This window comes from Erythrolamprus reginae, chromosome 1, assembly GCF_031021105.1.
Source record: "Erythrolamprus reginae isolate rEryReg1 chromosome 1, rEryReg1.hap1, whole genome shotgun sequence".
Classification (NCBI taxonomy): domain Eukaryota; kingdom Metazoa; phylum Chordata; class Lepidosauria; order Squamata; family Dipsadidae; genus Erythrolamprus; species Erythrolamprus reginae.
Window position 1 is genome coordinate 115,709,696 of NC_091950.1, and position 24,690 is coordinate 115,734,385.

The 24,690-nt window shown below is 33.3% G+C and overlaps 1 protein-coding gene across 3 annotated transcripts in view; it reads left to right on the top strand.

Annotated features, from left to right (window-relative positions):
• ELP4 (elongator acetyltransferase complex subunit 4) overlaps positions 1-24,690 on the top strand; it is a 147,447-nt gene that overhangs the window by 65,699 nt on the left and 57,058 nt on the right. The window contains exons 8-10 of one of the 3 annotated variants that reach the window (XM_070762145.1): positions 16,629-16,737; positions 20,424-20,530; positions 24,498-24,662. In XM_070762145.1, coding sequence (XP_070618246.1) covers positions 16,629-16,737; positions 20,424-20,530; positions 24,498-24,662 — 381 coding nt within the window. Of the gene's footprint in view, positions 1-16,628; positions 16,738-20,423; positions 20,531-24,497; positions 24,663-24,690 lie in introns of those variants that run through there. The other 2 variants (XM_070762155.1, XM_070762162.1) reach the window with 2 other exon arrangements.

Below are 24,690 nucleotides of genomic sequence, written 5' to 3' on the forward strand. Positions count from 1 at the left end.
GTTTCTACTCAGGTTGGAAAAAGACTTGGCAATCTGTTGAAATGACACATGGGATGCTGGAAAAGGCCTTGGTCTTGAACTTGAGTGATTGCTTTTTCCTGTGGTAATTTTTTATGCTTCATCCCTCACTGTTCCTCATATTCACTAACTCTTGGAAAGCATTCTCATGGGGCAAATGAAGGGAAATGTATTAATTAAGGCAATTTATTTTTGCTTTTTCACGTTCTCACATCAATGTGGAATAAATACAGGCACACAAGCTTATATAGAAATGCATATAAGAACAATTTGCCCTTCTATTTAATTGAAGAGATAGGGTTGGTAACATTATAAAAAGTAATACAGCTTTATTTGCAGTGGCCTAATGAGTGACACTAGTCTTTTCTACTCTGCAGTAAAAAAATGTTTCTAAAGTACCATTAGCTCAGATCCCCCAATTATAGAAGAATGTTAAAACAAAGTTGAAAGAGAATGGTTTTTAAAATTCTCAGAAGAGCCAACAACTGAAGAATGGCAAACTGTGAGCTGTGACTCAAGAAAAAAGATTGAGAAGATATATTTGATAATTTTCAAATTCTTGAAAAAAAAATCATTAAAAAGACAAGTAGTATCTTTTTCTTCTAGCTGCAGAAGATAACTTAATTATACAAAATTATAATACAATCTCAGTTAGACTAAATATTAAGACATTTCTCTATAAATTCCTAAACAATAAGAATCAGGTATTGAAGAACTTGAAGGATAATAGTTATAATGGAGCTACCTTAGAACATGCAGCATCTTTTTTAGGAGAAAACATTTGAATACATGAGTCATTGAGCCCATTCCAATCTGCATGATTCTTAAGATTCATCATAAATATGCAACTTGAAATAAGATATAAGAGAATTGTAAGAATATTTTTTATGGTTATGCAAGGCATAACAAGAATAAAAATTATAATGTTAATGTTAGATGTTTTGTCACAGTATGGTTAATTCTCATCTGTTTGGGCATATGGAATATTTTGGCTGCTAAACTAAGGTAACTCAGGCATGGAAATTAATATTAGTTAGACAGAAGGTAGAAAAACATGTTTTGAGATAATTTGGACAATAACAAGAAAGGAAGAGTGTGAATCTTTAAAAGAACTTAATTGGGATTTAATTATCTATAAATCTGATTATTTAAAAGGGTTTTAAAACTTTTGGATTTTCAAGGATTTATAATTAACATGAATTGATACACTTTTGAAAGCCACTAGAAAGTGGTATGGTTTTAAAACAGAATTAGATAAATCTTGAATTAAATACATATTATAATATTGCAATTTTACATAATCCTTTGCTTTTTCCCCCTAACTGCCTAATTGTTTATTTCTTTTTAGATCAGTTCTGTTAATTACATGAGAAAATCAATATAAGGAATGCTTCATGTTTAATAGTATTTTTGTCCTATTTTTGTCCTATATAGTTAAACTTGAAAGGTGGGGGAGAGGTAAATTAACTTGTAACCTCGTTCTGTTCCAGACTGGTGATGGAAAATAGAAGCTCTTAGCCACAAAATGTAACACTTAGAATTAATATTTAATTAGACCATCAAATTGTATACTCTGGTTGAAAGGTTCCAAGGAGTTGTTAGTGCCACAATTGACCTACAAGTTTAATAATAACTCGTTTCTTCAGGCAAATGCCAGTTCAGCACAGTGGAGCCCCTTTAAGAAAGTCCTGAGAGATTAAAACCAAATGGCAAGCAAGGAGTCCTGGGACGGAACCTTCTGGAAAGCTGGAAGCTGGAATAGCTGTTATCAGCCAAGATTCACATGAAAACAGTGGGTGAAAAACCTGATCCCTTCTGTTTTAGGGTCTTAGGCAGAGTTCAAAATCCTAAAACAGATATTTATTCAATCATACAAGCCTGTATCGTAAGGCTAATAATATTTAGTTATATGGTGTTCTTTTATAGTCATCTTTCTGTTAACAAATCTGTGTTCCCTTCTCCCAGGCTTGTATATACTATTTTCTTAGTGACACTGATGACTGTTTAGATTATGATTTGAAACTTAATTGAGCTGCATGTGCTATTGCGGCCTTTTGACTTTTTAACTTTACATATCATTTTGAATTTTTGTTTATCTTATAAAACTTAGCGTGCACCCTTTTGTGTGGTTTAAAATATAAAAAGCTATATAAGAATGTTTCCTTGTTTTTCATTCTTAAAAATTCTTCCACTGAAATAAGTTCAGAAATGTGAAAACACCCAGCAACAGATTGAAAAAGGAACAGTTTGCATTATTTATTGATTGCTTCATAAATAATTAAAGAAAACTAGTCACTACTTAAATATTTAAGCTCACGGGGCCTTGCCAGCAGAGGGAGTAGTCATGTCTTTAGTCAAATTGGGATTGATTTCCAACCTATTTTATGGGGGGGGGGGGGGGGGGGGGGTCATCTGGTCTTTGTTTTGTCAACCAGTTCCCGATAATAAATTACACTTTTATACACAATAAGGAGTTAAACTGATCATAAAAATTAAATGTTTTAAGCTTTCTCTTCATTACAAAAATCAGGGGGAGAGTCTATTGGATAATTAGTTTCCTGGTAATTTTATATGTTGGCAAATACCTGCTTAGTCTAGCCCAATATCTTATATATACTTAATCATGAATATATTATATTTGAAATAGCAACTGTCCAGCTATATTTCAGTCATTATGCCTAATAAATAATTACATTTAAAATCTTTACATTAATTTTAACCGGTGAAACACTATTTCTATCTTATCCTCCCATTTGTACTATCAAAATGTAATAAAAAATATGGTACTATTTCTTAACAATCTATAATTTACATGTTTCTGCTGCTGTAAATTTAATATTGCTGGTACCTATTTTGCTTCAAAGAAAATATTTTTTGTTTAAATATTTTAATAGTTAAAGAATATTTTAAAACTTTATAAAGTTTTAAAATAAATTAACAAACCTCACTTTTGAGGCTTGCATTCCCTTTTGATTGGCTTCTAGTGCCATATGATGGCAATTTAGGACTAGAACCACTCCCTGCATATTCATCTCTAGTTTGTTTGTTTGTTTGTTTAATAATCAATTTCAATTTCCTCACAGGAAGTAAATCTGGATGATGAACAATATCAAATAAAAACAATTCATATATAATTTACATTCCCCCCCCCCCCCCCCAATTTATATAGACTCCGAGTCTGCGGAGAGGGGCAGCATACAAATCCAACAAACAAACAAACAAATAAATAAATATTTAATTTTTTTTCTCCTTTGTTCCCCTCTCTCAGGCCTTTTCCACTTCATTGGTGTCTCCATTGTTTATCACTGATGATTTAAAATTCTCTACGAAGCTGTTCAAGCAAAATAGTAAAAAAAAAATTTTAAAGCATTATTTTTCATTAGGGCTTATAAAACATTCTTCCATGCTCATCTTTTCTCTTGGATTCTTTTTTCCATTTTTCAAATCTCAACTCATGCTCAAAACCTGATGACTTTATCAATATCCCCAAGAAAATGCTAACATAAAGTATTAATAAAATAAGAATTATGTTTACATATTAAATCTTCTACAGTAGGAGAGTTATAATGATAACTCCTTTGGTCCTTCATAATTTATTATTTCAATTTGTAATAAGGGTTTAAAAAAAACTGTTCATAAAGCAATTATTTGGGAAAATACCAGTTTTCCATATATGTTACATATAAATTGTAATTTCTTAGCAATCTGATTTTTGAATATTTTGGAAACTTTAGGGTGAATGATGTCTGGATTTACTGATCTCGTTACCAGTATCTGCAGTTATGTAGTAGCCTTTCCTGAGAAAATGCGTTCAATATCTGGGTCTGCCACTCTAATTCAGTTACCTCGTTCTCAACCATTCAGATAATACTTTATTGTTTGCGTTAATAAAATCTCAAAATATTTTCTTGATTCCACTTGTTGATAGGTTTCCTGACATATAGATTACATTACAGTTTTTATTTATTAATCAGTGACCAGCATGAAGAAAAAAAATGCAATAAGGTAAAATGTGTAAACACAACATGAATAAATAGAATGAAATAAGTAATGAGGCAGTACACGTACTGAGATAAAATTATTGAATAAAATATGTATCTAAATTATTATTTTTTTCCAATATTTTTTTATTAATTTTCTTAAAATTGACACACAGACTTACAAACGTTAAACATAAAGTGTGGGGATGTATCTTCCCCGCTTTTCTCAAAAGTATAAATGCAGATACAGAAAAAAGAATACATAGTTAAATACATAATTCAATACTACTAATGCAAAATTACCTAATAAAGAAAAATTGGTATTATATAAGAAAGAAATAGTTGTAACTAATATAAAACCAAACAGTCTTATCAATTCTATGTATATAAACTAATTCTAGTATTATTCTTAAAAAGAAAAAGGAAAAGTTAAAGCAAGACATCTATATTTATTATTAATTTTCTGTTATTTTTTTTTCTTATCTATCCATATATAAACTTTATTCCATGTTTCATAAAATTTCGTTTCTTCTTGATCATTTAAGCATCTCGTCATCATATCCATTTCCGCACAATCTAATATTTTTGTAATAACTTCCTCTTCTTTGGGGATATTTTCCCCTTTCCAGTTTTGCGCGTAAATGATCCTTGCCGCTGTAAAAATATGTATAATTAAATATAAAATTTCTTTTTTGTAATCTTGGTTAGTAATTCCTAGTAAGCAGAACTCCGGGGTGATTTCTATGTTTTGCTTTACTATCTCTTTTGTCATTTTCTCTATCATTCTCCAGTACATTTTAGCTTTGTTACATGTCTACCATTGGTGGTAGTAGGATCCAATTTCTTTTTTACATTTCCAACACAAGGGTGATGTCTTGGGAAACATTTTTGCTATTCTACTTGGTGGGAGATGCCATCTATAGAACATTTTTATTTGATTTTCTTTTAAAGAAACTGATTTTGTCATTTTCCAGTTGTGCATCCAAACTTTCTCCCATGTGTCTATATCTATTTCTTTGCCTATATTTCTACACCACTGTATCATACTGTCTTTTAAAGTTAAATCAATATTCTTGTGAGCAATCAAGTATTTGTATATTTTCCCGATTACCTGTACTCTGTTTTGATTTATAGTAATTAAGTTACTTAATAAATTTTTATTTTTATTAAATATATAAAGTATGCTGTCTTTCTGGTATCTAGATCTGATCTGTGCGTAGTGCCACCAATCAATTTGTATCCCTTCCTCTTGTAGTTTAATTCTAGTTTTTAATTTCGTTTGATTATCTAACAAGTCTTTATATCTTATTATTCTTGTATCCTTGATAGAATTTGGATGTATTATTGCATCTAATAGGGCAACCCAGTCCGGAATTGTTAAAAAGTGGTTTTTCTTTATATCTTTCCATACATCAAATAAATATTTTCTTAGTGTATGTCTTTTAAAGTAAGAGTGGTTTTTATCTTTATCGTACCATACGAAGGCATGCCAGCCAAGCATAAGGTCATGTCCTTCTAATTTTAATGTTCTCTTATCCTCTAAGGTTATCCAATTTTTAATCCATGTTAAGGCGGCTGCCTGGTAATATAATTTCCAATTTGGGAGGGCAAAACCTCCCCTCTCTTTTATATCTTCTAACATATTTATCTTAATTCTTGCCTTTTTACCTTGCCATAGAAATTTTCTAACCACGTTTGTTAGATTTTTGAAAAAATTTGCCCCTGGATTTATTGGGATCACTTGAAATAAAAATAAAACTGTAGGTAAAATATTCATCTTAATTGTGGCAATTCTTCCCAGAAAAGATATTTTTAAGTTATTCCATATTTCTAAATCTTTTTTCATTTCATTGATTAATTTTATATAGTTAGCATTTTTTAATGTTATTGTTTTGGCTGTTAACCATATTCCCAAATACTTTACTTTTTTAACTATTTGTATTTCAGAGATACGTTCTAAATTACTTTCTTGTGCTTTATTCATGTTTTTTGTTATAAATTGTGTTTTATGTTTATTTATTTTCAGACCTGCTACCTTACCATATTGTTCTATTGTCTGGATTAATCTTGGTGCTGTAACTATTGGATCTTCCATTATAAAAGTCAAGTCATCTGCAAAAGCCTGGACTTTATATATCTCTTTTCCAACGGTTAACACTTTTATCTCTGGATCTGCTCTTATTTTTATTAATAATGTTTCTAAAGTCATAATGAACAGGAGGGGTGAAATAGGACATCCTTGTCGAACTCCTTTATTTATCTTAAACGCTTCCAGTTGCTCGTTATTTAATATGATTTTAGTTGTTTGTTCTGAATAAATAGCATCTATTAAGTTAACAAATTTAGGGCCAAATCTCATTTTATTTAGTTGCATTTTTATAAATGTCCAATTAACGTTGTCAAATGCTTTTTGAGCATCTAAAAACATTAATGATAGTGTTTTATCTGGATGTTGCTCATAATATTCTAGTACGTTAATAATTGTTCTAAGATTATTTCTAATCTGTCTGCCTGGCAGGAAACCATTTTGGTCTGAATGAATTTTACTATTTATAACCGTTTTCAACCTGTCTGCATATATTGCAATAAATATTTTATAATCAACGTTTAATAATGATATTGGTCTATAGTTTTTAATTTTTTCCATTGCTGTATCCGGTTTGTGAATTAAAGTTATCAAAGATTCAGACCATGATTTAGGAATTTTGCCATCTAGCCTACATTCATTAAAAATTTGCAGCATGTTATTTCTGAATGTTTCATTTTCTATTTTATACCACTCTGCTGGAATAGCGTCTGGCCCTGTAGCTTTGTTATTTTTTTGCTTCTTAATAATTATAAGGAGTTCTTCCATTGTTATGGGACTCTCCATCCTCTCCTGTTGTTGTTCTTCTGTTAATTGGGGTAACTCTGAACTTTCTAGATATTTAAATACTTCATTTTCCTCTATGTTATCATTTTTATACAATTCTTTAAAGAAATTTTGTATTATATTTGCCTTTCCTTCTGTGTCATATTTTATTGTTCCATCTTTATCTTCTAATTGTTTAATTAATTTAGATTGTCTCTGTTTTCTCAGTTTATATGCTAACCATCTCCCTGGTTTATTGGCATGTTCAAAATATTGTTGCTTAGCTCTTTTTATTTTTTCCAGCATTTGATTCTGTTCTTCCAATCTAATTTTATGTTTAATTAAATTTATTTTTTTTTCCAAATCCTTATTTTTTATGTTTTGTTGTGATATAAATTCTAATTGTTTTAATTCATTCGTTAATTGTTCGTCTTTTCTTTTCTTTTCTTTGTTATATTTTGCTGTGTAGGATATTGTTAATCCTCTTATGTATGCTTTAGTTGCGTCCCATAAGTTTTGGGGAGAAGTATCTGTATTTTTATTAATTTCAAAGAATGTTTTTAATTCCTTCTCAATCCATTCTTTGTATTCTTTCTCTTTCAAAATGTTTCTATTCATTTGCCAATTGTAATACTTTTTACTATTTCTCATATAGACTATAACTGGGTTATGATCCGCCCATGTGTTGACATCTATTTCTACCTCTTGTATATATTCTGCTGTTATTTTGGGAGCCCACACCATATCTATTCTAGTCCAAATTTTGTGGGGGTTTGAGTAAAAAGTATATTGCCTTTTTTGGGGGTGTCTTTCCCTCCAAATATCATTCAATAGTAATTCTGCTTTCATTTTCTGAAAAGTGGAGGGTAATAAATTCTTTTTTTTCTTTTTACTGTTTTTTTTCTCTCCCGAATGGTCTAATTGCCTATTTGTTATTGCATTAAAATCTCCAATAATTAACATATTTTCAAAATTTAGTTCTATAATTTTTTGATGTAATTTTTTATAAAATGTAATTTGGTCGTCATTTGGGGCATATATAGAAACAATAGCAAGAGGTCTAGGTTCAATGTTAACTTGGACAATCAAAATTCTACCTTCGTTATCACTAAATAATTGTTTGGAATTTATAGAACTCTCAACATACATTGCTACTCCTCTTTTCCTTTGATCTGCTAATGCAGCATACATATTTCCAATTTTAGTATTTAGCAATAAATTCCGATTACTTTTTTTTATATGTACTTCTTGAAGTATAACAATTTGAGCCTTTTGGTTCTTAATTTTAGAAAATATTTGTTTTCTTTTTTTTTGGTTCATTTAGTCCATTAACATTTACTGAGAAAATTTTTAAGTCTCTCGATGTGGTCATTTATTGTACTTTTTGGTTTCCCGCTGAGGTTGCTTTCTTCTGGCCCCATGGTCCTGCTCCTCCACTTGTGCTGATGCCCCCATGGCTTCCGCCTGCATCACTGCCAGTTCTCTTGATAGCTGTTCCATTTCGCTTATTCCACTGTTTTCATAAAAGTCTCTTGCTTGGTCTAAATTCTCCAGCTTATATCTTGTGGATTTCCATGTCAGTGACAGTCCTTGTGGAATAAGCCAGCGAAAAGTTATATTCTTTTTGATCAAAATTTTGGTCAAAAATTGATAATCTCTTCTGTTCTCTCTAACACTTCTTGGAATTTGTTTTAATATTTTTATTTCTTTGCCTTTGTGTTGTAGTTGACCAGTTCTTGACCAGTGCAGTATATCATCTCTCAAAGTTCTTCTTACAAATTTAATGTGAATCTCTCGTGGAAGGTTGTGGCGACGAATGTAGCTATTTGAAATTTTGTAAACTTTATCGATTTCTTTTGTTATTTCTACTGGGTCAATCTTGAGGATTTTCCCAATAATTTCAGCCATGGTGGCCTTTAAATCTTCATCCTTCTCTTCTATTATATTTTGAAATCGTAGCCCATATGAAGCCCATTGCATTTCCAGATGTGTGATTGATTCATCATATCTTCTATAGCATGAATCCGCTCTATCTTCAAGATAGTCAATTCTTTTCTCCATTTTCTCCATCTTTTCTTCAGCTGCTTTCATTCGGTCTTCACTCTCTTTCAAGGTTTGTTTAATCTCCTTCATCTGGTCTTTCATCTCTCCTGTGTCTACTTTCATTTCAGCCATCTCTGCTTTTATTGCGTCTCTCTGTTGAGTTGCATCACTTTGAGATTTAAGCATAAAGTCTTGTAATGCAGTCAGTGTCTCTTGGATTGTAGCAAGTGTAGGTTATTGTGGTTTCTCTTTCTTCTTCTCCTTGGTAAACATGGTTACTGATAAGGCCGGCTGTGCGGGGGAGGGATGGGGCGAGCCTTGGGGGGACGATGCAGCAGATGTTTGCTTCTTAATTGTTTTGGTATGAGTAGAAGTACTTGACATTTTGAAATTTAAGATTGGTATTATTTTATATTAGCAGTATGTAAAGAATCAGTATAAATTCCAAACCTACACAATTAATTGCCCTAGGCAGACCACAGTAAAAGTTCAAATACACACTGAAAATTGAAATATAGTTCAAGTACAAATACAATTAAAATTCAATGTTCAATATTCAAAATATAACTCATTAATTCTTATTATTCTAAGTCCAAAATTATATCAAAAGAGAGAAATTGATTTGGCACAGCAGGAAAAAGGAGGAAAAAAAGGAAAACCAAAGGAGAAGGAAGAAAGAAGAAAAAAAGAAAAGAATAGAGGATGAAGGAAGGGGGGCAGTCTAACAAAAAAGAAGAGATATAATTCAGTTAGGGAGGAGCAGGAAACCAAGGATTGTTAACAATGCATATACAAAACCCAAAGGATTATAATATGATATAGGTTTAAAATTCAAAACTTAAAATTATAAGAAGGAAAAAGGAAAAATCAGTTATAATATTCCTCTTATAATAAAATAATTTTGTTGATTGAAGATCTAATCTGTTTTAGAAGACACTTTTAGTATAGGTTAAAAGAAGGTCCCGTTGATTGAAAGAGTAGAAACAGTAAAGTTTAATCTTCTCAAAATTTATAGGATCTCAGTTTTCCAAACGATTTCAATTTAATTATCCAATATTAGAATGGAGTCGATCCGTCTCTCGCAGCTTAAAGCAAGATGTAAAGCCTCTCCGCTACGAATCCGACAGAACAGCCATTAATCCAAACGAAATGATCCAACAAAGTAATCCAAATGGGGTCAATCAAATAATACAAATGTAAATAATCCAAAATAAGAAGGAAAATATTTTTTATATATTTATTCAAGTTTTGTGACTAGATAGTAAGCAGTCTTAATCCTTCCGCTGGGAAAATCCGAGCCCGGACTTCATTTTCGACTATTTTTTGTAACCAATTGCTTCAAAAGAGGAGAAGAATATTCAGCCAAATAATGTCATTTTATATATGTTAAACCTTTTAATGTCTCATTTTGAAATCCTTTAAATTCCCCTTGTTTTCAAACACAATAAGTGAAAGTAGTGAAAGTAAGTTCCGGCTGTTGTTTCGCGCCTGGATACAATGTTTTAAATGTTCTCTTTCGCCTTCTTTTAAAACTTTTTTATTTTTCGACTTTCTTTTACTCCGATCTTCTTATTTAACATGAAACATAGAAAAAAATCTTTTTACCTTGATTATGCTTTCTTTAGTGTATTCCTTTTTCGATAAAAGTAGCTTTAATCTCTGCTTTCACTTTTCTAATTCTTTCTTGCTTCCCGCTGGTTTGGTGGGATTGCAATGGCCGCATCCTCTTGCGAGAGGACCGGTGCTCCCTGTTCCAGAGCTGCAGGACAGACCCCTGCCTCCGGAGCCTCGGCGACGGCCCCTCGGACAGAGGGAATTCCCCTGTTCTAGGGTCGAGCCATTCGGACTCGATCCGATCGCGTTGGAGCGACCTCTGGAAGGGTGGAAGGAGTCTCAAGGCAGAGCCCTGCCAAGAGACTCCGCTGCGGTCCTCAACGAAACCGGAAGTCAAAATATGTATCTAAATTAATTGCAGAAGCAATTTTTTGATTGCTGTGGGGAGTTGGGACACATGTTCACGCACCCAGCATGACCCTGAGTGAACCAGCGCCAAACGATCCAGAATCCACCCCTGGGCTGCTCATCTTCATTTACTTGCCTTTTTTAAAAAAAAATATGTATCTAAATTTAAAAAAGGCAAGTAAATGAAGATGAGCAGCCCAGGGGTGGATTCTGGATCGTTTGGCGCTGGTTCACTCAGGGTCATGCTGGGTGCGTGAACATGCGTCCCAACTCCCCACAGCAATCCAAAAATTGCTTCTGCACAGGCACAGAAGCAAATTCCAAGATGACGGCTCCCACAGACCGGCACCGATAGATCCATTTCAGTGACATCATCGCTTGTTTACTAACAGTTCTAAAGAGCCAAACTGGTAGGAACCCACCTCTGGAGCCGCCATATAAATACACTTTCTTTCCTGATACCTCATAAACTGAAATTCTATTTATTTAGTTTTCAATTTTCTTCAAGATCTTAATAATTAACTAACTAACTAACTTCCTTTTTAAAAAGACTTTCTTAGCCACAACCTGTTTCTCAAGTAAGAATCATGAGTGCAGAAGTGCAGCTTGTGCACCATTTTGGGTGGTTCAACCTCATCCACTACCAAAATGATAAAATCCCAGGTCTGTAAGGCACTAAAACAAACCATTCAGTATTGTCTGGTTCAGTTTAAGCCTGTTTTATCTCATCCAGATCTCCACAGCCTTATATATATTATATTAATACATTTTTCATTTTATTTTATATATGTGTAAGTATCTTAGTAGATACTTCATAATTCCTAGAAACTATATATGAAATATTCAATATTTATCACGGTTTTAAGAGCCAGGATATAATAAGTTATGACTTCTCAGTCGTTCTGTTTGAAGAATTAAATTATATTCATCCTAATTCCATGATGCAAGCTGATATTTTAAAGAAGAGGTGAGCAATTTTATAACCAAAGTAATCAACAGAAAGTAAAAGATTGTTGGTTTCTTTTAAGATAAAATGTGGTCTGCAGAAAGCAAAATATTGTCTCTTCGTGTTTTAAAAACATTTGGGGCGTGAAAGGCTGTCTTCTTCCATATAATCCAGAGAAGAACTGGCTGAAGAAATTTGAGTGCACATATGCAAGCCTTTTCAATGGGAGACTCCCAGATTGTGGAATTCCCTATTATGAGAGCTGTCTGATGCTTTTCCCTCAAATGTCTGTGAAGAATTTAAATTGGATGTTTAATGTGGTTTTAATGTTGGATTTTAAACATTTTTTAATATTAGATTTGTTATACTGTGGTATTTTGTTGTGAGCCACTCTGAGTCCACGGAGAGGGGCGGCATACAAATCTAATAAATTAAATTAAATTGAACTATGAGGTTTCTAGAATATAATTTATGGTTAATGCTTAACTATTTTTTCCAACTGTTTAAAATCAGAGTCTCTAAATCTCAATCTCTCTCACTCTCTTTTTTTCCCCACTGAAGTAAAAGAAATAATAAATTCCCCTTGATAGATGCCTTACAGGCATCCCAGACAGTTAACATACTATTTGAGAATCTCATAGGGGAGAAATATTCAAATACTTGTCAAATTTAATGTTAAGAGTCAGTGAAGTTTGTTTATTTATCACATTTATATGGCCACCCATCTCACAAGAAGTGACTCTAAATGGTGTGCAACAATCAACAAAAATGATATAGAACCAATCATCATAAAACTATAAAAGTCATTATTAAAAATGAAAAACTATACAAATTTAAAATATACAAGTCAAACAGAGTAAAAGGGTTAGCCACATTAGAAAATCTTCATCCCCTTCTTCATTCCTCCCTCTCCCCGCCCCCTGTGTGTGTATGTGGTGTAGTAGGATTGGGGGGGTGGATGTTGTGTGCATAGACTTGTGAAGATTGCAACTGAACAGTTGAGGGAGAGATATTCAGGGTGCATAGGGTGCATTTTGGGGGTCAGGCAAAAACACAGACAGATCAGATCAACCAAGCACATACACCCCCAGCTGATCTGCTTTGCTGATTTGCTGATCAGACTTAGACTCTTCAGCTGCAGGATATACTCTTAAATTGCAATCTTCACAAGTATCAGGAAGAGCAGCAAGCTCAGCCAGCAAGAGAGAGAGCCTACACATGCAACATCCATCCCACACCATCCCATCACCCACATACACACAAACACATGGAGGATAGAGGGGAGGGGGAAGGAAGAAGGGGGTGGGAACAGGAGGATGGAGATAGGAACTGGTTACATTTACTTCCGAGGAAATGTCAGAAAAGGATCGGCCAAGTACACATGGGGAGTAGGATCCCTGTTAGGATTGCCACCCGTGAGAGAAAGCAAGCTCATCTGTTGCTAGATGGAATGCCTTTCTCTACAACACTCCTTCCTCATAACCCTAACCCTACCCTTTCTTTTCCACCCTCCTTTTCCCATTCTGCCATTCACACACACATACCTCACACACAATGGGAAGAGAGAGACTCCACCCTCCTCTTCCCCTCCCGCCCCACACACACACACCACACATGGGGGGAGAGAGAGGGAGAGGGAGGAATGCTCCCCCCTCTCATTCCTTCTCTAAAAAGCTGCTTCCAAACACACATGCAGGTAGAGTGGAGCAGAGTCCCCGTAAGCCTCACAAATCAATTTGTTAGTCTCCTCAAGAGATTTTTTTCAGTTGGGCACAAAACTTAATCTCATAACATTGCTCGATCGTCGATATCATTTTTTTCGTGACACGATCAGCACACAGAGGTTTACAATAACTGACGTCCTGCTGCTTCCACAGCTTGGAGAGTACTGAGACCAGTTTCCCAGCAAAGCTTAGCATCCCCCCCCCCACCTACTCAGAGTGTTTCAGTCCCACTCCGACCAACAGGAGCGGCGCAGGAAACTCAATTGCATTGCTTTTGGAATGCACCCTGTATAGTTGGTTTCATCAACAAACTGATGATACTTCATCCTATGGTGACTGATGAGCTAACCCAGTGATTCATTTAAATGTTCAATATGAGAGAAGAGAGTACTGAATCCTGAAGCATTACTTATGCTACAGTTGAAGAGCATAACATCTCCTCAATTATAATTGACTGGAATTGACTCCAAAGAAAGGAGCCAAAACAACACAATACTGCACCATCTATCATAGGCCTCTGAGCTAATCCAGAAAGATACCATGGTTGATGGTAAAGAAGCCACAGGGAAATAAAGCATGGATGCACGGCCCCCATCCCGCCAATACCAGAGATTATCCAAAAGTGCTACCAATGCCATTTTAGTCCCAAGCTTCGCACCAGATTTGTTCCTGTCAATCTGGCTATATTGACTCACTGGCCTAAGTGTTACTATATTGTAACTTCCACAGAGATAGGTGTAGTGAGTTTCTAACACTTATTCTTAGGTCATACTCTGAACAACCAAAAATAAGCATTAGGTAGTGACTCAGACTAAACTCACCATGATTTTGCATAGTATAAGAAAGGAGAGAGGTAAACTATAACAGGCTTTCAAGATTCTGTTATTATACCCTTCAGAAATAAAGCTAAGTTCCAGTAGTCCTTGCATTGTCTTCTTCTTGATCTGATCTACATCAAAGGGTTTACATTTTCTCAGCATTACAGTCATCTTCACTTCAGTGAGCATACTAAATAGCAGTTACATTAAGAAAAAGATTTAAAATGTAAATATTAATCTAGGTCAGCAGTTCCCAAACTTTCTCATAGTGCACCTAGTACTCCCCAAACTGTAGGCCATGGTGCCCCGAGACATTGCAGTGAATTTACTAAAAGTTCCTTTTATTAAATAATCCGGCAGCACCCTTGTGAGTTTGCTCCTGAGGCTCTACAGCTTACAGTTGGATCTTAGTTGAGAGGGGAGGAAAGAATACAAAAAGAAATATCCACCCCAACTGTGCTGTTATATGTTTAAAAGGAGGGAAGTTTTACATTTTACACCTCTAGTGTAGCTTTGGTGACTGTCTCTCCACAATTCTGGGAATTAAAAAAATAGGAAAATATCTACTAAACTCATTAACAGTAAAGAGACAAAAGGAACTGTATATATAATGCATTAATGAGTAATATTAACATTTACTTGTTTAGAATTTTGTTGACAAGTTTTGGAAAGCTTTACATAGCTATAGAAACTTATTTGTTATTAAGCAATTTTATGACAATGAATAAGGATTTTTATATATTTTATATTGTTGGTTTACCAGCTAATCTGATATTAATGAGCCAAGGTGGGGCAGTGGGTAGAGTGCAGTACTGCAGGCCACTAAAGCTGACTGCTAGAACTGCAGGTCAGCAGTTCAAATCTCATCACCAGCTCAAGGTTGACTCATCCTTCCATCCTTCCGAGGTGGTAAAATGAGGGGGCAAATGACTGTGGAGGCAATATGCTGGCTATGTTAAAAAGTGCTTTTGCTAACATGTTGTAAGCCGCCCTGAGTCTAAGAAGAAGGGCGGCATAAAAAATTGAATAAATAAATAAATCTCAAGTAACGGTTTGGTAAGGGTGGGGACAGTACGAATCTCCAGGGAGAGCTGATTCCAGAGGGCAGGCCCTCCCACAGAGAAGGCTCTTCCCCTAGGCCCCGCCAAGTGACATTGTCTAGTTGACGGGACCTGGAGAAGGCCGACTCTGTGGGACCTAACTGTACGCTGGGATTCATGCGGCAGTTTTCCCCTGAGATCCAGACAGTTCTACTATGATAGTATTCCAGAAGACTTTAAAGACTTGTCTGTTTCCCAGACTTTGGGATAGGTTAGATGGAATCCACTTACTACAGGTGTTTTATGTTTGTTGTGTATGTTTTGATGAGAATTGCCATTTTATTAATTCCTGTTCATTATTTTCCTTACTACATTTGTATTGTCTTACTGCATTTTGTTTGTGTATTGTGAGCTGCCCAAAGTTGCTTTGGAATTAGGCAATTAAAAAAATTAAATCAGATAATTAGATAAGGCATTTTGCTTTCCATATTGTAAATTCCCACATCAAGTATCCACTCCAAGTCAGTGTGCCAAAAAAATACTTTAAAAAAACATCAAAAACTATTGTTTGCGATTATTATATAATGGGATGGGGAAGGTCAAATTTATCCAGATAGTTTATCAGTCAAATTTTCAATGACTTACAGGTATTAATTGCCTATTTTGCTTCAGTGTGTCGCATTAAAAAAACCCACAGTTTACATTTTTTTTTCCATAATAATTTTATGAAAAATTACAACTACAACTTTCATGGGGTAGGCTGCTGTAAAAATTTAGGTAGGTAGGTAGGTAGGTAGGTAGGTAGGTAGGTAGGTAGGTAGGTAGATAGATAGATAGATAGATAGATAGATAGATAGATAGATAGATAGATAGATGATAGATAGATAGATAGATAGATAGATAGATAGATAGATTTTTTAAAAAACTAAAATCATATTTTATTAAGGAGTGAAGACAATTAATCAATTGCTGTAAAACTTGTCCATCCAAAATTTCCTCAGAGCTGAAATGCAGTTAACAAACATTTACCAAACGTTATTGGTTTGGGGCACTTGTGGGAAATCTCAAGTCTTCTCCATGTCCAGAAAGAAATTACAAAGAAACTATCTGCTTACTGGCTCTACTTTTAGCAGATTCATATTCAGTTTACCATTTCTTCTCCAGAAGTTCACAAAGGTCTATGTTTTTTTAACTTTAATTGCCTTTTGATCATCTAGATTGTATATTTTATTTCCATGTTTTACAGAATAAAGCAATTACGGAACGTGTTATCCACTTGTCTGATACAGTAATTGGCCTTGAATCATTTATCGGGTCTGAGAGAGAAACCAATCCATTATACAAGGATAATCATGGTGAGTTCTATCCTTAGCAATACCACCATTCCCCCTCCAAAAAGCCTTTTTAAAGTGTTTTAAGGGCATTTATTCTCCAACTGGAATTTTTGCCCTAAAGTAGCATTTGATTTCTTTTTTTTAATTAACCTCTTGGTTAATTTTAGTTCATCTTGCAAACTAAACATTACACTATTTTTTACTACAAGGCATTAAGTTTGCTAAGGAAACATGGCAACTCCTTACATGTTGTCAAGCTGTATTACCAAAGCATAGCTCTATCAGATGTATATCTCAAGAGACAGCGTTTGAGAAATTCATATTCAGGGAAACTTTGGCAATCATCTAACCAGTGAGCTAAAATTGTCCTTAAATCAATATTTTCATATGCCAAGTTATAAATAGAGGAAATGCAGAAGAGTTATATATTTTACTGGGCAGGTAGATGAATGATATACAGTAGTCCCTCGCTATACCGCGCTTCACCTACTGCGGCTTCACTTCATTGCGGGTTTCTGAGGAAGTCGATCGGCAGATTTAAACAGCCCGCCAGGTTTAAAAAAAAAAAAAATATCTAAAATTGTAAATACTGTATTTAAATACTGTATCTAAAATAAATACTGTGTGGGAAGGGTTTATAAATACTTAAAACAATGAAAACTTGCCAAACAATTACAATATAAATACTTAAATAAGTACTAACAGTCGATAAATTCCCCATCGCGGATTTCACCTATCGCAGCCAGGTCTGGAACATAACACCAGCGATAGGTGAGGGACTACTGTAGCACAAAGGGGATTTTCATTTCTGATTATTTAAAATTATTGCTTTTAAGTCACATTTAGCAGAATATCAGGTATGAGCATGAATATAAATGTATCTCAGATAAACATTTAGCTTCTCAATTGTTTTAATGATTTATAACTGAAAGTCTATTTTTTAAAAAAATCTGGGCTATTTGTACAAATATTTGTAAACATACTTAGAACTTAATTTTCTATGGTTTTTTGAAAGACAAAGTTTTGATACTGCAATTTATTGATAAAAATATTTCCAACTAATCTGGCATGACATTTTTCTAGAACTTGGCAATAGATGTTAAGTGCTTATATACTCCCTATGCTCAGAGGAGCAGACTGCTCCATCTAATCAGTAACTTTCATGTTTATGGCAACTGATAATCATTCTCCCTATTTAAATTCTGTTTTTATACATTTTTATTGCCTCTAATAATTTTGAGGGCAATCGCATCATTACATCATACCACAGTTGCTGTTTTTCAAATCTATTTTGAGAGTTAGCTCTTGTAATTGACGCTTAGGCATTGATATTAATTTCCTTTTATGGAAATGTCTAGTCAAAAGGTTTAGATTCAAATCTGAATTCTCAGAAAATATTGTAAGAAAGCATAGATAGAATTAATTATACATTACATGAGAAAATCCATTTGATGTATAGTTGACTATGGTTTGCTTCGGCATAGATTCTACTTGTTATATAGAGAAAGATAACCTTTTGAAATACAATCCCTTAAATAAGATACAAAATAAATAAACTACTAAAAATATATTTTTCACTTGTAGAGATCTATGGTACTTCATATTTAATATTATATAAAATATATAAGAAAATCTATGTCTTTATATTTTATAGTTTTCTCTAAAATTGTCTTCTTTCTTAACAATGCTATTTTTCCATATATTTTTCTAACGTTTATTTTAAATATTTGAATAATTCTTCCCCCAATTAAAAATAAATTTGTATTTCTATAGTATTCTCATAAAGAAGGAATATTTAACTGTTGATTTTTACTTGTTTTCCATGTATAGCTTATCAATTTACCTTATACAGTTTTGAACAGTATGATAAGATGCTTATGCCGCCAGCATTTTACTGAACAAAATTGAAAGACTTCTGAAGTTTTTCAGAGCCAATTTCTGTCTTAGCGTGCCTACCCTATACTCACTGAGCAGGTCCTTTCAAGAATATATAACCTTCATCTCCAAATATTTAAATATTTATTTCTAAAGTTTATTAGCCAATTTTATTACTGTATTCTGTATTTTGAAATACAGTTTGTTAGTCAATTGTATTACAACAATTGTAAGCAAATTCAGCAACAAGCAAATCCTGATTTCTTGAAAAATAAAATATGGCTGTTGATTCATTGGTGAAAAGCAATGAAGAACACAGATAATATTTACTAAATAAGATTATTGGAAATGTATGACATTGAAGAACATATTTTATGTTATTGTGTTAAACATATTCCCTTTTCTCATATACCATTGCTAAATATATTGCAGTAATTATTATCCTGAAGAAAAGTTTAAAACACATAAATAAAACAATTATCTTTTAGAAATGTTTTATTTCTATGCTTAGCCTCCATTATCTCCAAATCTAAAGTCTAAGCATTTTTAAAAGTTGAAATGTAATTTGTTATGAGAGTCACAGCTATCCAGAAAACCAATAAGTGACCTAGCTTCATGCTAGTGGTGTTCAAATATACAAGGCTACATTCATACAGGGAGGGTTAGTTTTACTGAAGTAATTATGACCTATTTTCAAGTAATAGGCCCAGTCAAGTTACAATGGTTATTCAAATGAAAACAATGGGCTATGTTCTTGGTTTTATTTTCTCTAAAGACATAGCAAATACAAAATCAAGTCACGTATATTTAAAACTTTATATTAATTTTAGATTATATTTTGCAAAAATGCAGTTTTCTTAGAAAATACAAATTACTGCATTTTCCACATTATTTTGAAACTATATAATATTTGTTCAATGGTGTTCTGCCTTTTTATATTAAGGTATATTTATTAATTACTTTCCAAAACATTGAAACTAAGTATGACTTTTAAAAGTTTTCATGGTTGGAAAGATTGTCCATTTCAATCTCGAACTATTTGATAAAACACTATTTGAATTGAAAATATTTAATATTCTTTAAAAATAAGATACAACATAAGCTTTACTATTGTGTCTCATAAAATATTTCTCAATTTCTGTTGTGGAAAAAGACCAGTTATATTAAGCTTCCTAGAATCCGTCCAGCGTCCTTGTCAAAAGAAATCAGCTTGAGATTCAACTGACAGAATGCAGAGCTTGCAGTGTGCCTAGTATTGTTATAAAATTCCAACATACTCAATGGATGTTTTGCTTGCAGAAAATAATGTGCATTGTATTTATAATGTGGTTAAAATTTATTCAACAGCACGTTTTACTATTCTGGTTTTCACACAAGTTTAAAACAATAGTTATCATGGTACAAAATAAAATACTTTTCATTATAGCTTCAGTGGTTATCAGTAACCTATGAGCTTTGCTTTGCTGGCTGCTTACTGGTGCATTTAATAAAATAAAGATCACTCAGTGGTGCCGTGGGCAGCATGCAAGGTGATAGCCATATTTGCTTACTGTAAATACAAGAGAAAATCACACACAAACCGGCTGTAGTTTTGACAAGTATTAAGATCCCTCTTTACATCTGTACCTTTGTACCAAAGTGCAATTAGTTATCCTCACACAAGGATTTCTGTTTATTTTATTCTGCTTGATTACTTTTGTATAATCGTATCGCTTGCTTCATTGCTCCTGGTCGTAAGCTCCAGTTTAAAAGGGGGAGGACGAGTATCCTGGATTTTTTTAAAATATAAGGACTTTATTTAGGCATTTTCTTAATATTTTCCTTTTCATAAGGTTTGGTTCACATACACCAGATTCCTCGGCTTAATAGCTTGATCTGTGATCTATCAAACACAAAGGACCTGGCTTTTAAATTGAAAAGGAAGCTGTTTGTTATTGAGGTAAGACTATGGAACACTATTTGAAAGATGGCATGTATTAAATGTTTAACCATGAATGTTTAAAAAGTAGGCCACAACCTGCAGTAACAAAGTATGACATACATATTTCTAAAGATGTCAGAAGCATATTTAATTAAATGTTAATGATTTGCTCTTAGCTGTGTTGTTAAGTGGGAAAGTGCCTAGATGTTATTACTCCAGTTAGGATGTTAATGCCTAAAATTGAGCATGGCATGAGGGATAAATGTCTTTCTCATTATTCAGAAACAATTTCCTTTGCATTACTGGAATCACCTTTAACTCTTCCATGTCATTTTAAATATAGGATCATTTACATTAATGTTATTAAGTAAATTTTCTACCAAATTTAAACTCCCCCCTCCCCAACCTTCCATGGAGACAGTCTTTCCAGAAAGCAATAATGCAAAAGATTATTTCATTTTAGTCTTGCTAAAGAGGAGACCACTATTAGATAGACATCAATTAGGGTTGATGTATTTATTAACCAAGTCTATCCAGGGGCTGAAAACAAAAGTTGCTTTGGGAGTGAAGGAATCCTCACCAGTACAGTCTTTGCAGGTTTTAGACAAAGGCATAAAACAGTTAAGCAGCCCTGACAAATCATTTAGTTTAATCTCTTTCAAGTGAAAAGCTGTTAAGCAGGCCACTTGCCTTAACTGCTTGAGCCCATAAAAGGAAGAATTGCCACCAATATATTAGCATATTTTTAACTTCATCACCAAATGATGGTCAATGTGGCTTGGCACTGCTTTGGTGTTTGGGATTTCACCCTTAAGTGACCACTTTGGCCCTTATTTGACCCTCTGCCCTCTTTAGCTAGCCACTTGATAAGGTAACCTAAGGATTCTCTTCTAATGCCCCTCCTCCACATCTCTCTCACTGTCTCTTAACAATTGTGTGTTGCAATAACCTATAAATTGTTGAAAGGAGCCCATCAAGTGACAAATTAAAGTGCCCTCCTCCTAATAAAGGTAATCAATGTCCTTAATCATCTAGTCCTATTGAAAGCAGTTAATAGTTAATCAAGGAGCCAGGTTTTCTACCAGGATAGCTCCACATCAGGATTTCAAGTTTCTCAACTTGAAAAAACATTGGCTTCAAAAGCTACTTGAAGGCAAATGTTTTTTCTTTAAATAATTTGTGGCCTCTCTGGATAATTTTAAGTTTTCAGAAAAGAATACATCTAATGACATAAAGCACTGTATTAGTACAATCCATTTTGACATTATTTCACTGCATCTTCTTTTGAATCAGTTGAATAGAAAAGTTAGTGTTCATGTAAGATTTTGTAATTCAGAAATGGTGAATTATTTTCATTGACACAGAAAACAAGACAATATGTTCCTGCTATATTAAATTTCCATTTATTGTACTTTGAGCTGTGGGGGAAATGCCCTTACAATATAAACAGATCAGAACATTAATTCTGTTAGCAAAATCTCTATACTATTTCCTGCTATTATAATTTTCAAATGAAATAGTTCACAATAATAAAAATAAAGTAGCAAAAGGGATGAAAAGTAATTTTATTTCTTTTAAGGAAAAATAACTACAGAGGCACACATGATTTTTTTAGAATAATTTCAGTCCACCCTATTACAAACTGTGTTTTTTACCAATTGCTTCCTGTCTAAAAAGAAAAAAGGAAAATATTGTTTTTACCATCTTTCCCTACACTGCTAATCTTCTGTTTCTGCTTTTAAATTATAGTACCATTCTGAAAAACACAAAGCAAAGGAAAATATGCACTGACAAAACAGTTGATCAAGTTACTATTAACATTAATAATGAAAACAGGAAAAATTAAAATCAATTTTTAAGAATAGATAACTAAACTGAATGAATTATATATCTCAAGGCAAACTTTTTAAATAGGTGCCTAACACTTTGAAAGAGTATAGAAAGTTATATAAAACATTCTTCAAACAAATATTGAATATAGGATTGATAATTTTCAAAAAGAATTACCAATATATTTATATTGTAATTTTGTTACATCCTTGTGTGCGTGTACATATATATGTAGGTCCTGGCATATTCGGGTTTCTTCCCATGTAAGGTTCAGAGAATCCTGGCAACATTTCAACGAGGTCCCATTTGTCATCTTCAGGTGAGTGGGACCTTGTTGAAACGTCGCCAGGATTCTCTGAACCTTATACGGGAAGAAACCCGAATATGCCAAGATCTACATACCTATACCCATGAAAATGTATGAAAACAAGTGTGTGTGTGTTTGTGGGTGTGGGTGGGTGGGTGTATGTGTGTGTGTATGTTTGTGTGTGTGTCGACATATTCAAAAACACCCGAATATGCCAAGACCTACATACCTATACCCGTGAAAATCTATGAAAACTATACACATATATAACGTAATATAACATAACATCTCTGTGTGTGTGTGTGTGTGTTTGTGTGTGTATATAGATATAGTTATATAACATAACAAACATAACAACATAAAATAACATTAGAGAAATACTAATAAAGGAATTTGAACTCAGAATTTTGATTTTATCTATATTTTTATCACATCTGTTGATTTTCTGTAGTTTTACAATGTGTTTCGTACAAATCCAGTATTGCAGGGGAAATTCCTTCACAGTTTCTTTTCATTGGAGTATTAGCACTTGTTATTAACAGATTTTTTTTCCTAAGTAATATTTTATATGTTAAATACATGAATATTTACATTTTTAAAAATCTAATTAAAAATTCATCTATAGTGTATATATTTTGAGCAACATATAGAGCTTGGACATTAAACACTAATAAATCAATATTGATTTGTTATAATTTATACAAGGTATTGATTATCTTTAGCACAATAACTGTGTATAGTGAAATATTTACCTAACATTTCATTACCTGCTCTTTCGTTGCATGTTTTAAAATCTTAGAGAAACTCTTAAGTGCCTGTCTTTTAAAAAAGGCTCATAGTTTTGAAGTTAGGTTGTCTAATCCTATTTCTTCCTACTTTGCAATCTTAATTAGAAGGAGATAAAGACCATCATTTGACTAAATTATTGTCTTGAATCTGTAGCAAAAGGTATAATCCGCAATTGGGCCAATTAGTGTACCCCATCGTTAGCTATGCTGAAAAAAGCAGCTAGATTAGATCTGACACCAGCCTAGTTCCCACTGTTGTTTTGCCAGGTAGGATGGTCAGACTTCAAAGAGCTTGAGGCATCAGCAGGGTAAGGTTTGAAGGCCAGCTTAGGTCCGGTTGTTAATCTCTCTGTAAAAACCACAGCAGCCATCACACAAAACAAGCTTATACAACATAATCATGTGGTATTAAAGTTTGGGTTGAGTCATGCCAATTTGCCTTTGATTTTCTGATGATTGAATAAAAGATGGCTACATGACTAGACATATTCCCAAAATTTACTGATTAGATAAGTTCCTCAAACATTTAAAATATTTTGTAAAATTTTTCAGTTAAGTATATGACATGCTATTTTTACGTTAATCAGTAACAGATTTTCTGTTGTCTTTAGTTCTTAAGGAAGAAGTTATATTTTATGGAGAAATGGATTTTTCCTCTCTATCTTTAAAAATCTTTTGTGGACTATTAGTATCCATAGTATATTCTTTCACTCTCCTTCACGTCTTCATTTAGTAATAGAAATGTTGTAAGTTGAGGATTAGTTGTGTCCTATTTCTGTCTAAGATCTGTTTTACCCTGTATATAAAGTCTCAAAATAATATACAAAAGTTGAAAAATATCAAATATAAATTCCTAGACTAAAATAATGCTTTTATTTTATTTCAACCATGTGTTTATATTGAAGATTCATAAAAAGAAGTCATGCAATATACTGTAATACATTAAACAGAACATAGGGAGTAGGAAATCAGAGAAAAGAAATCCCACCTTTCCCAAGAAGAAGCATCTTTCTTTTTGGAGGAGAAGGAAGGTAATAATGTTTTCCTGTCACTTCCATAGAGAAAGATGATCAGGAGATGTCATAGAATGATTGCTTCCTGCATTCTTCTTCCCAAAAGAGACCGAGTTACTTCCCCTTGTAAAAGTAAAAGAAAGAAGCTTTTTTCCCCCTTTGCTAAGGCAGGTAGGGAACAAACTTCTCACTTGTTCTTTTTTTTTCTATAAAGTGAGTGTCAATTATTTTGTGAATCTT